Below are 14,146 nucleotides of genomic sequence, written 5' to 3'. Positions count from 1 at the left end.
TATGTTTCTATCCGCAAGACACGTGCAAGTGTCTCCGCTGAGTTGAGGCAGTAGGTTTTGTTCGAACTTAAAGGGAAATGAAACAAATGATAAAATAAGCATTCCTCTTTACATAGTTGTTCCACTAACCGTTGAAAGTTTTGTCTGTGGCCCTGAGCACCAAGCTGTCATATCCAACCCGGGCAGTAAAACACTTCAGCCCAATGCATCAATAGATTAAAACAATTCTGTATTTTCATTCATTCATTCATTCATTCAGTCATTCTTCTGGATAAACTCCACCGGATTTATTTTGAAATGCAGTCAAGAGCGATGCTGGTAAAAATCTGTTCGCGGTATTGGAGGATATTGAGCCACCCAGAATCATTTCTATGCTGCATTGGTCTATCGTGCTCCTCTGACGAGATGTGATAGGCTGTAGCGTACTGTTGCCTTGATAATGTATCCCTCTGCACTGGTTGTCCAAAATTACATTTTATCCAGGTCTAATAGCTCGCTATAGAAATGACCTAGCATCAGGCAGAGATTTCGTAAGGTAGCCTATAACGACGTAGCCCATTTTTCATGGTTTAAATGCAGGTTATTTTCCGCGTTTATTATGTTTCCATCTTGTTATTCTAACTTGCCCAAAAACGGCGCTTATGCAAACACGTCTGTCACTAAGGTGGCCGTGGGAGTGTTCGTCGTGTATGTACTGCATACCTGCTGGGTCCTTTACGGATTTGTTTATACAAAACCCTGTGACACCAGAGGTGACAGCTGCATTACCCCGTATTTTGCTGAGAACCCTCAGGTAAGTCACTACAACCATCTCCTTCGTGTACACAAAATAGCCTATAAATTGCAGACTAGTTGTGGTTAACATGTTTGGCTTGGCTGCTTCTTCCCAAAGCTGAGCATTTTCGTAACATTAGATCCCAGCGATGTGGAAGGACACAGCCTGCTCCATCAGGAGAACGAGTTTGATATCTTCACTAAATTCGAGAGGTAAAAATGGTCAGTTATCATTATAGCATATCAGGGGGTATGCTTCAATGCGCAAACACATAACAGGCCTACCTAATGTGAATATCTAACAAATAGCCTACCTGACGTGAAACAAGGAGACAGTGGTCCAATAATGACAACAAAAGCTTTTCAACATTCTGTGTTGTTTTGCTGTGTTTTTGTTTATTTTGTATGAAGAAAAGTGAACGTGCCACTCCCAAAGGCAACCAGAAGCAACGGAACTTTGTTCGCAGTAATATATGTGCATAGTGGTAGTGGCGCTCCTTGGGAGGATAGCCGGCATGCGAGCTATGCAACCCGGCTCACCTCTTACACAACACGACATCCACCTGGCATGACCGCTAGCCTGAGTGAAGACACTGCACAGGTAAAGTTCCCGTTGTAAATTAGCTATTGTTATTTCCTGTAGCCGTGCCTGAGCTATTTCTATACTGTCCCTCTGACTGGACTGAGTGGATGTCCCCATTGAAGTTCATAGTTGGCTACAGCTGTATGCACATTGTCCACAGGACGAGGACGAGGAGCAGCAGCCGGCTCCTGGTTCTGTGTCACCTGCGCCCGTCTCCCTCTGGCACTCCCGTCTCTGCCTCAGCATCATGGCGGAGAAGTTTAGCTTCAGCAAAGGGGCTGTGCCTAGTGATGTACGGCGCTATATGAAAGTGTGAGTTTCAGGACTGTGGGCACCAGGATTACACCTTACTCTTATACCAGAGGTTGTTTTACGGTTAGTGCAGAACGCCCTGTGAACTTGTTAAGGGAACAAGCGGACCTCTGACAAGAACCAACTAGTTCTGCAAGTACAAAAGATTCAATAGCAAATACAAAAAAAATAGGCCTGGTGAATCTATCAAATATGATTTCAACATCATTTCACTCAACGAATGACTCAAATGTCACTTTCTCTGCTGGTTCTCTCTCATTTGGAAACTTGTTACAGACTAAATGTATGTGTGACCTTGCCCAAAGTAGAACAGTGCCTGCCAATCAGAAAGCAGAAGCTGTCAGAGTGTTAAGGCCCTGTCCTGTCTGTTCCTCTTGAGATGCTTGACTGAAAATAGACCTGTGCCAGTGAGAGACGTTAATGTTGTCCTTCTCTGGAGTTTGTTTAAGGACCTGACTTCAAGGAATCTGTCTTACACCCATTAGAGGCCTGGTCCAACTCTTGTTCTTGGTCCTACCAGGGTGGAAGATGAAAAAAAGAAGATGTATTTGCCCTTCATGGTTGTCGATGAGTTGCAGATCAGAATGAAGGACTTTCTTGTATGTAACAATCATGATGTTTTCTAAACTACACAAGCTCACAACAGTGGATAAGAGTATACGAATGACACATTTTCCCTTTCCCCCCTACAGGAGATAAATGAGTCTACCACAGAAGTCCATTTGACTGTAACCTATGAAAACATCTCTCTAAGGAAATTTAGATTGTGGAGCCATATGAGAGATGTAGTCTATTCTCTAAAACATTTTGGTAAGTCATTAAATGTAATACAGAGGCATGTAATAATACATACGTTTGAGAAATTTCACCTTATGTGCTTTTGGTATCCGTTTTGTTTGTCTTTCCAATTTATGTTGTAGGATTTACAGAGCATCAGGTTGATGAATTCAAAGGTGTGATTACGGACACAAACGTATACATATTGGCTCTCACCATTTTTGCAGCTATACTTAATGTAAGCTTGTTTTATTTGCAGAACATATGTTTGTTCTGTTGTGCTAACTTCAAATGTTTGAACTCATCTTATAAACTCACAAAACAGTTAAAATACATCTATTTTATTTAAAATATATATATATATATATATGTACGGCTTTACCTCGAACTTTCAAAATATGATATTTTTATTATATATATATTCCAGCTTCTGTTTGAGTTCCTTGCTATTAAAAATGACATCAGCTTCTGGAGGAAGAAAACTACCATGGCTGGCATGTCTAAAAGATCAGGTTAGTGTCCGGGTGTGTCTCCTTATGGCTGGAGACACTGGCTAACAGTGTGCTGCTGGTGCTGATGTGGGTACAGAAAGGGGCTACGTGTGTCTATTTCTGTCTTTGCAGTGTTGTGGCGCTGTTTCAGCACACTGGTGATTTTCCTCCACCTGCTGGTGAAGCAGACAAACTGGCTGCTCCTCATCCCCACTGGAGTGGGAGTGGTGCTTGAGGTATGCATCAGTGGCAGCATGTTCATAGGGCATGGATAATCTGACAACACCAAACACATTCACACGCATGGTTTCAGTCTCTTTGCAGGGAGGTTTTCCCCTTCCATAGTTTAAGGAGGCCTATTCCTTCGGAAAAGTTCATTCAAAACCTACTGCTGTCAAAAATGTCAATAGCCACTGCTTGCTCATCTCAGTGGCATTTCAGAGCTTTCTCATTAATTGCCCTTTCACAGAACCATTGTGCCCGTGTCTTTCTCCCCCGCAGCTTTGGAAACTTAAGAAGGCTTTCAGCATCCAGGTACAATGTTACAGCCAAGTCAGTATACCTGACAGATCACAGACCATCACCATGACACGCCAGAATATCACCAGAGTAGACAACGGGGATATCCTTTTGATTACTTCTGCTATGTATCCCCTAGGATGACAAATTTGATGAACCAGAGAGATTGACAACAGGATATGATTCACAGGTAACATTAATCCTGTAAATACTCCATCTGTACAAGCACTATGAAGTGGGCTGAAGCTATTGATATCAGTTCCATATGTCTTGAACCCTGAGATTGTTTGAGTATCTGATCTCAACCTCTGGGTCTGCTATAGGGGATGAGATTCCTGTCATATCTGCTGTGTCCTGTTTGCATCAGTGGAGTCACTTACTCCCTCTTGTACTTGAAGAACAAAAGGTAACGATAAGACAAAAAAATGTCTAATAATTATAACATTTTCTAATAATTACAACAAAACATTTACAACTCAAAATAATCAAGTTCTGTTGTGCCTTTCAGTTGGTATTCTTGGTTTCTCAGCAGCCTCATTACGGGTAAGTTTGAAGTATTCTTCGAATGTCCAATTTTGAAATGTAAGCCTTATTAAGGTATTATTATAGCCTAGTGATGACCTGACCAGCTGATAAGCCCTGCAGTCTTCAATATCTCAGGATTTACACCATAAAGACTACAGCCTGTAATATCTCAGGATTTACACCATAAAGACTACAGACTGTAAGCCTAAATAGTTCACTGCATTGTTTTTGGTGTCAGCATCTCTGTCTTTTTGAATGCTTCTGAAATGTTCTTCCTAAACTGATGTTTGTCCTGGATCAGGAGTGTATGCTTTCGGCTTTCTCTCTGGATGTCCTCAGCTCTACGTGAACTACAAGGTTAGTCTGAAAATGAGGTGATGCCCAATACCCAGCAGCATACAGTTTAGTTGTAAGTTTAGTTTAGTTATGTTGTCGCATTTTGCATGACAACAACAATTTGTTTTCCGTTTTACAGTTGAAATCGGTTGAACATTTACAGTCTTCAATTTACATGTATAAGGTAAGTACTGTCCTTGTCGGCTATGCCACTATCACAGGCGTTCTGTTGAATGTGGTGGACATCAGTATTGAGGGTGGCCATTTGTGTTGTTGTCCCAGGGGTTGAGTACCTTTATCAATGACATCCTCAGCACAGTCCTCACGGTGCCAACCCACCCTCTGGCCTGCTTCAGGGATGATGTCATCTTCCTCCTTCATCTTTACCAGAGGAGGTGACCTCTATATATGTCAAACTAATACTCTTTGTTTAAGATGAAGCTGTATGAGCCATGCCTATTCAGAGTTGACTGTGTTTGCAGTGCTGGTGATGGAACTGTATGACTTCAGGCATTGAATAGAATCTATCCATATCTGTCCGTCCTCTTTTGACAGACTGTACCCTGCCAGGAAAACCCGCGGTCGAGAATACGGAGCATGCTGCAGACAGAGACTGAAAGGGAAACCTCATGAGGATTGAGTGTCCCCCTTGAGAAGGAGAAGGAGGCCGTGCTGAAGTCTGATTGTTCAGGATCTTACAAGAAGTATGACTGGAGTATGAAGCCCAAACAAGCTGCTTCTGCTTGTATCCATATTTCCAGAACCTTCTTGCCCTAGCATGCTGTTCTGAAATCAGTGTTTGCTTTGCTAGTTCAGGTTTCAGGTATAATTATGTGAAATCAGTGAATAAGGGAACTATGTAGCCAAAAACATGACCTCCCTCACGCCTTCTGCCCTGGTGAAGACCTGGTCAGGTGACAAAGCCTTGCAGTCTTCAATGACTTCATCTCATTACAACACTGCTCTGTTTTTGAACACTGACTGCATGATATGACACCATACATTCCTTAGAGCAGAATTTACACTGAAAAGACACCGGTCAAATATGAGATGAACACCTCCTTTCATTCATACTGGAGTGATGTTTCTCTGCCAGTAGTGTACAATAGCAATGGTTATGACAGACCTGAACGGTAAATGTTAGTATGTAAAATGCACTACACTCTTTTGTAACGAGTCCATCTGACAACAACATTCAAGCTTATTTTTTCAAAAGAATTTAAAAAAATGAAAATATCAATTTCCTCTTTCTATTTCTCTCTAAATCCAAATCTGTTTGCTCTGTTATTTGGCAGTGACTCTGTAATTCCTGTTCTTGCATACTGTTCTTCTCATCTCAATAAAATGAATCTGAAGGCATCCTCATTAAATATAATTCTAGGGAGTTCTGTATGTCAACTATGTGGTTGTCAGGAGAACAGTCAAACAAACAAACCCACGATTGCATCTGTCTAAATAGTATCATACTGGCAGTTTCGCTCCTGTTGGAAGAGGACAATCCTGTTTTTTTCACTCCTCCTGTGGATAGAAAAACTATGGTGACACTGTGTAGGTGGTGAAGTTTCATGTTGCTTTAAGTGGAGGAGAATAGGCCTGTTTACTTGCTCATCACCTGTTTAAACCTATTGTATGCAGTGTTCACACTGTGCAGTCTCCAGGCTACACAATGGTGAAGAGGTGTATATCATCATATCCCCGATTAACGTTGTATGTTTTTAAACAGGGTCTGACAGAATAAATCATAGCAGTGACAGTATACAGTGACAGGCAGTGATGTTGTCTAGGAATGTGACTGTCTAAAGATAACAATTGTACAAGATGACATCAGTAATGTAATGCATCTTGATGGACAGGAAGAACGCATGAAGGAATGCCCTCTGGGTGGTTCCCCAAAGAGAGTTTCAACCTTAAACCTGTAATATAAAACAAACACACACCCATCCACAGCTCTGCTAAAGACATGAAGGCTCTAACTGGACTACTGCTTCTCTTTGTGTGTGCGCATTCAGGTAAGGGTTGGAACAAATACTAAAATTTGAATGAGCACAATGATGAAACAAACACTAAACTTTCATTTCAATTCATTAAAAACAAAGAAATGTTTATCCTCACTGTGAAATGTTTTGTCATAGTATCCCAAGTATTTGTATTACGTCTTTCATACTTTCAGTTCGCTCTAGTTCCTGTCTATAGGTATTCTGATTAGATGTTAGAATACATCTAGATGTTATCTAGTTTTTGAACCACTTAAGTTTCCTTCCCAAATGTTACCAGAAAGAAAGAAATGTCTTTAAAAACTTGTTAGCCCTTGCAGAATTTTACAGACCAGAAATAATTAGGATAGGTTCAACTCGGAGGAGAAAAGCCCGGCAAATCATGATTTGTTCTGAATCAAGGTTTTTCTTTTTTTAAATGTTGAGTGCTCTCAAAGAGTGTTCTTGAGCAGCTTTGAATTTACATTGCATAAAGCAGGGCTATTTATTCTAATCATTATTAATAATCATCTCAATGCTCTCTATTTGTGGGTAGCCTATGCATAGACTATGAGTGTAAAACAGTATATCACAGATGCATGACAATGCTGTTTCATGTTTTATGTTCAGTGGACACACTGAAATGCTACGTGTGCAGGGCCACCTCCAACAATGAGCAGTGTAACCAGAGCAACCAGGACTGCAACCCTCCCCTGGATACATGCATGGCCACTGTGGACACTATGAGTAAGTAGAAGGCTTGTGTAACATTAAGATAATTGCAATGGGCTGGATAGGTCTCTGGGTTTATATTACTATATGTATCACTTCAGAGGATTGGCGAGTAAGAGCACAAGTCAGAGCAGGGCTTATTCTCTTCTTCTGTCCTGCGTGTCCACAGATGGCGTGACAGCCATCGTCAAACAGTGTGCCAGCAGGGCCACCTGCTCAGGGGCAGCAGCCGGGGCAGCAGTGGACAACGCTGGCAACGGTAACAAGGTGTTCTGCTGCTCTTCACGCCTCTGCAACTACAGCGCAGCGGCCAGCATCAGACTACACACATGGCTTCTAGTGTTGCCTCTCTATCTCCTCATGTTCACACTAGCACATACAGCAGTACAGGCTAACTAAGCAGTGAGCAGATGTGTTCCAAGAAAGTGTTTGGAACTGTCACTGTCAACAACACAGGGGTCTTGTTTCCTGTTAATCTATTTTGTAATTGCTTTCTATTTTTTTTTCTTGTTCAAATATTTATGTCTGTACTATGGGAATTTTTGACAGAAGAGTAGTAAACGTAAACGTTTCCAAAACATCTCTCTGGATTTATTCTGTGAGAATCTACATATGAATTCATGTCTCAGACACTCTATAAACTTGCTGGATTTAACTGAAAAAGTAATATAAAAAGCATCAACTCTGATACTATGTCAGTCTAAAGTAGCCTGTTTTTCCAAAAATACTGGTATGAGATACATTTAAAGATATCATTCCGTCTTGGCTTTACCAGATTGTAGGTACGTATATGCATGAGACAGCTGGCATGATTATTAAAAGCATTTTTAAATAATTTTGAAAAAATACACACAAACACACACACACACACACACACGGAGCCAACATCTATGTATCTATCTATCTATATTTCTGTATACATATATTTTTCAAATGCTTAGTGCAAGATGCAAGTGTAAACAAGATGAATTCAGTAAAATTGGAGAAAATAGAGAAAATCAGAGTACAAGAACTTTTCATATGTTATTCAGTTTAACATGGTAAGAACCAAAACATGTGAAACACGCAAGTGGGTTTTGGAGATGTTTTAATACAAAGAACAATGGGCCTCATTCTCGAACGCAGTTGAGAAGAATTGAGAAGAAGGAATTTTTTCTGAACTCCACTTCCGGTGGATTTATGAACAAATTTGGCATTCATGAAAGTTCTCTCATCTGGGATTTGTTCGGAACTTCAGAAGACTTTCAGAACGCGAAATCAGACAAAGCACCAAAGTAAATGCTGTACAGGTGAGATATGGCATGGATATGGTGTTACATTTGTTAGCGTCACAGCATCCTGCTGTTGTTCTAGTTCTGACCGTGTCATGTGACCTCATCATTCTATCATGTGTTCAGTTTGTTCTGTTTCATTTGCCATATTTGCCTGTGCAAAATGTTCCTCTACTCCACTCATCTTTTCCCCTCTCTATCTCACCATATCCTCTCCTCTCCATCTCTCGTCTCCTGCCGTCTAATCTCTTGCCTTCACGCACTAATTCCTTTTTTCCCTCCTTTCCTCTCCTCCTCTCCTCTCTTTGCTTCTCTCTCTATTTCCTCTCCTCCTTCCTCCATCACCTCTCCTCTCTGGACAGCACTCCACAGGAACTGTGTCGAGTACCAACGAGCAAATCTTCGATCAGATGTTGGTGTCGGTGCGGGAGCGACGCTGCAAGGCGGACGAGATCATCCTGGCGCAGGAACGTGCCGACATGCAGTGTATCAGCAAGCAGGTTCAGGGCCTGCAGCTGTGGATTGCCGACCTCACCAACATGGCCGCCGAGCTGGAGCAGCTCTCCCACACTGAGGACGACATCCAGTTCCTCCAGGTGTTGTATAGCACTCCCACCACCACCAGATGGCAGCAGAGCCTGGGATAGAATTAGTTTCCACACTGGCCTAGACCTAACCTGATAGAGTCTGGTGGAATGTAGACTATAGCTGCACGTGCAGTTCCCTTACGAAAACAATAGTGTTGTGAATGTCAGTGTATGTATGAATTTCACACTCCTATCTCGAAACCCTGGGTTATCCTTAATCCTGGGCTACAGTGTCTATTAACCTATGGAGTATGGACTATATTAAATCCAGGTGAAGTGGGAACATCCCTGATTCAAAGTGTTCAAGCTCAATTAGTCCAGGGCTACTTTTTCTGGCTAAAAGAAGCTAGGTTTCAATCCAACTTTTTAATGCAAATTTTGATCATTCAAATAGTCGAAAAATAAAATGATTCGCTAGAGTGGGTTGGATTAATAGGGTATAATGCAAATAAGGTTAATGGGAACAGGTTAATTTGCATAAAATTGCATTTGTTGATATTTTATTACGTGTTTTGATTTCACAGCTGTTCACAACTTCTCCCCTGAAGTGGAGAGTTTCATAATGAATAGAAATGCGCACTCACATTTCTTTTAACTGAATTTCCATAAATGCACTTAAAATATTTAAAAGAGATGGATGGAAACCCAGCTAGAGACTTTAGCCTAGTGCTTAGCATAGTGTGAAAAATATATTTTTTTTTTATGTAGATTTTATGTTTTATTTTCACTTGATTTCCTTTTTCTAGAAGTTTCGGGCTTTAAAATCTTTGGCACAGGATCTGCCCAGTGCTCCAGTCAAGACAAAGTTGCCTGTGAAGGACCTAATAAGAGCTGCCAAGGAAGTTCAATCAACGGAGGATTTATTCAAGAAACTAATGGACACAATCATGAGGTGGATCTTCCGGACTAAAAGGCTCCCCACGGATGGTCGACCAAAAAAAAAAGAAAAAAATCTGTTGAAAGCTTTTCTTTGTTTCTTCTTTGTTATTATTGTGTTGTTCAGACAGTTTTTGGTAATTTTTTGCAATCAGTGAATAAATATCAGTTGATCATATATGACTATTTTGTGAAATTGTGTGTGTATATTTTGGGGTTGAATTCTAGCCATATTTCTCAGGTAAGGCATAGAACACCAGAGAGATCAGACACAACAATAATCATGTGTGGGATAATGAATAAACAGTATGTTTTATATATATATATATATATATATATATAGTGCCAAATATTTATTAACAAATGCCTTTGTAATTCAGGGATTATTGCTTTAAGGATTTTCTAATCCTGACCCCAGTTGATAGAGAACAAATATTCTCATCGCTAGCCTTTTGAGACCATTTTACATTGTTCTTCCATTGACTGTCGCGGTACAGCACGGTAGCGTGAGATACAGTATGGAACACTTCAAACAGGTCCCTGGATGGTTTGCCATCTAACAACACATCACCAAATGATGTCCCAGTATATCCAATAACAGTTGGAGAGAGAGAATTCGTTCACGTCTCAAGTCCCGTGTCGTGAGAAGACTTGAGAGCTGAACAAAACGCCATGTTTTCTATTTACAATGACCATTTCTTTTCATTTACAAAAGGACCAAAAAAAGGCATATAATAGACAACTTACTAACCTCGACCCGTTGGTACATCTATATTAAGGACATCATTCCATTAACTTGCCTCTTTCCCCAGTTCTTCAGCTTTTAACTGTCCATCTGAAATTATCCTCTCTGCCTTATGTTTGTTCTGTACCCAGTCCTTGGCCAGTGTGGACATTGGGAGTCTGAGCTGTAATGTAGGAGGTGGAGGTGGAGCTGGTGCTCCTGCTGCTGGAGGGGCTGACCCAGGTCATGGACACCACCCTTCCCTGTCTCATGCCCATCTCCTCTCGTCCACTCACCCCACATACCGGTACATGTAGTCTGTGCAGGCACCGGAACTTGGAGAAGTAATAGCTAATAGGGGGTCCATAGCTCTTCAGCTTTTCTCTGACCTGTATCCTGCCTTGGATATGAAGGAGGGTATGGCTCTTAACAGATAGTTACAATCATACAGTAATATTCACAATCATACAGTAATATAATGCATAGTGCTTCGTGATATATCTCTGGTGTTTGTTTTTGGATGAAGTATGAAGGTGTTTTGGGAAAAGCATATTTATGTGGCTACGTTGACATATTTGTCTCAAACCATTATCTACAAGTAGGCACACTAAATGTCAGTGTTGTATGTGATCTTTACTGTTTATATCAGGAGAATGTTTTTTTTTTTTTTTCTTTTTTTTTTTTAATTAATCGTCCATTGGTAAATCATATGTTGGAAGCCTGTAATGGTCTAAGAGGGACTGTTATTCCTCACATATATTCTATTTGAATGGTCTAAGAGGGACTGTTATTCCTCACATATATTCTATTTGAATGTTTTAGCAGCTGCAGAGGAGGAGAAGAAAGAGGAGGAGGAGTCTGAAGAATCTGACGATGACATGGGCGTCGGCCTCTTTGATTAAGCAACATCAAATACCCACAAAATAAACAGAAAAACTGAAGTTGATTGTGTGATTTTCTTGTCTAAGTGCAGATAAAGGGGACAACCTAAAGTTGAATGACCATGTCAGGAGTGTGTAAGGCAACAGTGGTGCTCTATGTAGGAGTCACTGAAAAATGAAAGTGAAAAAATCACCCCAATTGAATAAAAAAAGTTAGTAGACCAATCACATTCTACTACTGTTGGAGGTATATTTTCTGTGTAGCATCAACTATGAATTCTATAAAAAGGAATACTGTGATGGCATATGGCTGAGACCGTTCTTCATGGGCAAGTGACATCAGTCGCTAAGGTGCTACTGTAAATAATATTCGAGTGTTCCCACTTGACTGGACTTTTAACAGCAATAGATTTAAAGGGAAACTTAAGACCCAGGTTGAAAAGGTTTGACCCTTTTTGGTTATTTGATTCTACTGGTGTCAAGCAGATATGATATGATACCCTCACAGGCACTGAATTGGGTTGCTACATGAGAGACCGGAAGAAGAGAGGTGAAACACTGACTGTATAAACAGTCATTTTTTTTTTTACATTTTCTTTACAACTGCCCTTGCCAGTTTACTGTTCTAACTCAATACTGGACCGATTTCCTAGTAAAGAATTGGACCAAAAAAATATCTAAAAACAGGGCCAAGGTTGAAGAGGTTTTCTGTGCTGTGATCAGTCACCTGGCCAATGTTTCAACATGTGTAGAGACATTTCTATGTACTGAACCGCATTTATTTACATACAACCATACTGGCGGTTTTTACTCATCTTAACCGCTATGAATCAGTGCAAGTGTGTTTGTAAAGTTGACGAGCCATACCATGAGGGTGGGGGTGGGGGTGGGGGGTGGGGGGGGGGGGGGTGTCGGCTCAAGCCCCTGGAGATGACTAGAGATGTTCAAATGTTCACAGGTACTTATATAAGTTAAACACAATCCATCCTTTATTACTTTGTGATGGTTTATTTAATCTGTTGCTTTAGTAGTAGATTTGGAGATGGCCAGGGCTGTGTGTGGCTTTGAGCTGAAATGAACACGCACTGACAGGTGGCTGATACTGCCAGTGTGAGTGTGAGAGTCTCAAAAGATTCACCAAGTGAAGTGACCAGTGCAAACGTTCCAGTTCATCAGTTCAGGCTCCTTCGCCCATGATCCAGGAGATCACATGTTTAACTCCAGGGTGCCACTTGGCCTTTGAGCAACACAACCAATGCATACAAGCATAAGCTCACACACACACACACACACACACACACACACACACACACACACACACACACACACACACACACACACATACACATACATACATACATACATACACACACACACACACATATACAGACATACGCATACATACATACATACATACATACACACACACACACACAATAGATTACAGCAGCCTTGCCATCGGCTAGAAGTCTGTTCATCTGATGTGGCAGAGGAGTCAGTCAGTAGTGAGTTTCTCGGAAGTTGTGTATCTCCTCGTTCCCTCTTTATCAAGAGTCCTAATGTGGAGTCCTACATGCTGGTGTGAGGCAGTCTGGGGGAGAGGGTGTCCGTCCGCCCGCCTGCTTCGGTGGTGCCAAGTTCAGTCCACCAAGAACAGGCTGCCCATCCCCCATGCGCCCCGGACCCTCCAGTGAGCGGGGTCAGTTCTAGTGGGGCCGTGGCTGGCCCATCATCATCTTGAGCCTGGCCTGGTCGATGACGTCCAGGAGGTTCTTGGCGTCCACGGCCAGGGCGTGAGCGGCGGTCAGCATCTGCTTCTTGTAGTCCTGCTGCAGGCTGGTCATGACGTACTGCTGGGCCAGCTTCATCTTGTTGATCAGCTCAGCCAGGTCGGAGTTAAGCAGCTTCTGGGCCATCTCAATCTGCCAGACACGGGGGGGTTAGAGGCCGGGGCCGCACGGGGCAAAGAAGGGGCGATGCAGAGAAGCAGGGAGAGAGAATATAAAAAAACATTAGCTTTGCATTTCAAGCAGCGCACTCTTGAGTTATACATGATGAAGATCCAGATTATTCAATCTGTACGCTAGAATTCAACCATAGGAAGTTCAGAGGACTAGTATTCTTTTGTGAGATTCTTTTGAATGAAGAGTGCATTACAAATAAAATCAATTATTATTATTAGTATTATTATTATTATTATTAGTAATAAAGCATTGGTACCTCACGATGTGTGCTAGCTGGCAGAGTGGGGATGGTCTCATCAACAGTAGCCAGTAGCGTTCTCAGAGCCAAACCCACTTCCTGAAATCCACACAGAAGAATACGAGTGAATATGAATATGAATATTAATATATTTATCATACTATCAGAGGTTTCCTATGAAGTCTGTGGGGCATGTGGCCTTTGCCAGTCGATCCAGTGGCACACACACACACACACACACACACACACACACACACACACACACACACACACACACACACACACACACACACACACACACACACACACACACACACACACACACACACACACACACACACACACACACACACACACCTTCACCATGGGCACGTACTCCTCAGGAGGCGCCGGCTGGATCTTACTGGACATCTCGATCACGGCCTTGACCAGCCCCGTCACGTTCTCATACACCGCGTCGTTGGAGCGGTCCACATTGGCAGTGGGGGGAGGGTGGATCTCCTGAGGCTGGATCTAAAAATCATGGAGGACATTCTTTAAGAACTCAAATACTTAAGGGGCTAACCACAGATTGTTTACAAAC

At 41.8% G+C, this 14,146-nt stretch overlaps 2 protein-coding genes across 3 annotated transcripts in view; one reads left to right on the top strand and one right to left on the bottom strand.

Moving 5' to 3' along the window:
• The first annotated feature begins 67 nt into the window (after nucleotides 1-67).
• Nucleotides 68-5,038, top strand: LOC122129979 (cleft lip and palate transmembrane protein 1-like protein). The gene is made up of 16 exons (XM_042704724.1): nucleotides 68-793; nucleotides 893-987; nucleotides 1,186-1,375; nucleotides 1,518-1,669; nucleotides 2,190-2,268; nucleotides 2,362-2,479; nucleotides 2,590-2,684; nucleotides 2,874-2,958; nucleotides 3,070-3,173; nucleotides 3,439-3,585; nucleotides 3,780-3,862; nucleotides 3,965-3,999; nucleotides 4,283-4,338; nucleotides 4,457-4,501; nucleotides 4,600-4,712; nucleotides 4,873-5,038. The coding sequence occupies exons 1-16, from the start codon at nucleotides 599-601 to the stop codon at nucleotides 4,955-4,957; spliced, it is 1,677 nt and encodes a 558-aa protein (XP_042560658.1). The 5' UTR covers nucleotides 68-598; the 3' UTR covers nucleotides 4,958-5,038.
• Nucleotides 5,039-12,908: 7,870 nt separating this feature from the next.
• LOC122129975 (focal adhesion kinase 1-like) overlaps nucleotides 12,909-14,146 on the bottom strand; it is a 23,584-nt gene continuing 22,346 nt past the window's right edge. For both annotated transcript variants that reach the window (XM_042704719.1, XM_042704720.1), the window contains 3 exons: nucleotides 13,921-14,076; nucleotides 13,582-13,662; nucleotides 12,909-13,283 (listed from right to left, as the gene is read on the bottom strand). In XM_042704719.1, coding sequence (XP_042560653.1) covers nucleotides 13,068-13,283; nucleotides 13,582-13,662; nucleotides 13,921-14,076 — 453 coding nt within the window. In that variant the 3' untranslated portion in view covers nucleotides 12,909-13,067. The remainder of the gene's footprint in view (nucleotides 13,284-13,581; nucleotides 13,663-13,920; nucleotides 14,077-14,146) is intronic.

The sequence above is a fragment of the Clupea harengus genome, unplaced genomic scaffold (genome assembly GCF_900700415.2).
Source record: "Clupea harengus unplaced genomic scaffold, Ch_v2.0.2, whole genome shotgun sequence".
NCBI lineage: Eukaryota > Metazoa > Chordata > Actinopteri > Clupeiformes > Clupeidae > Clupea > Clupea harengus.
This window is presented reverse-complemented; position numbering and strand designations above follow the sequence as displayed.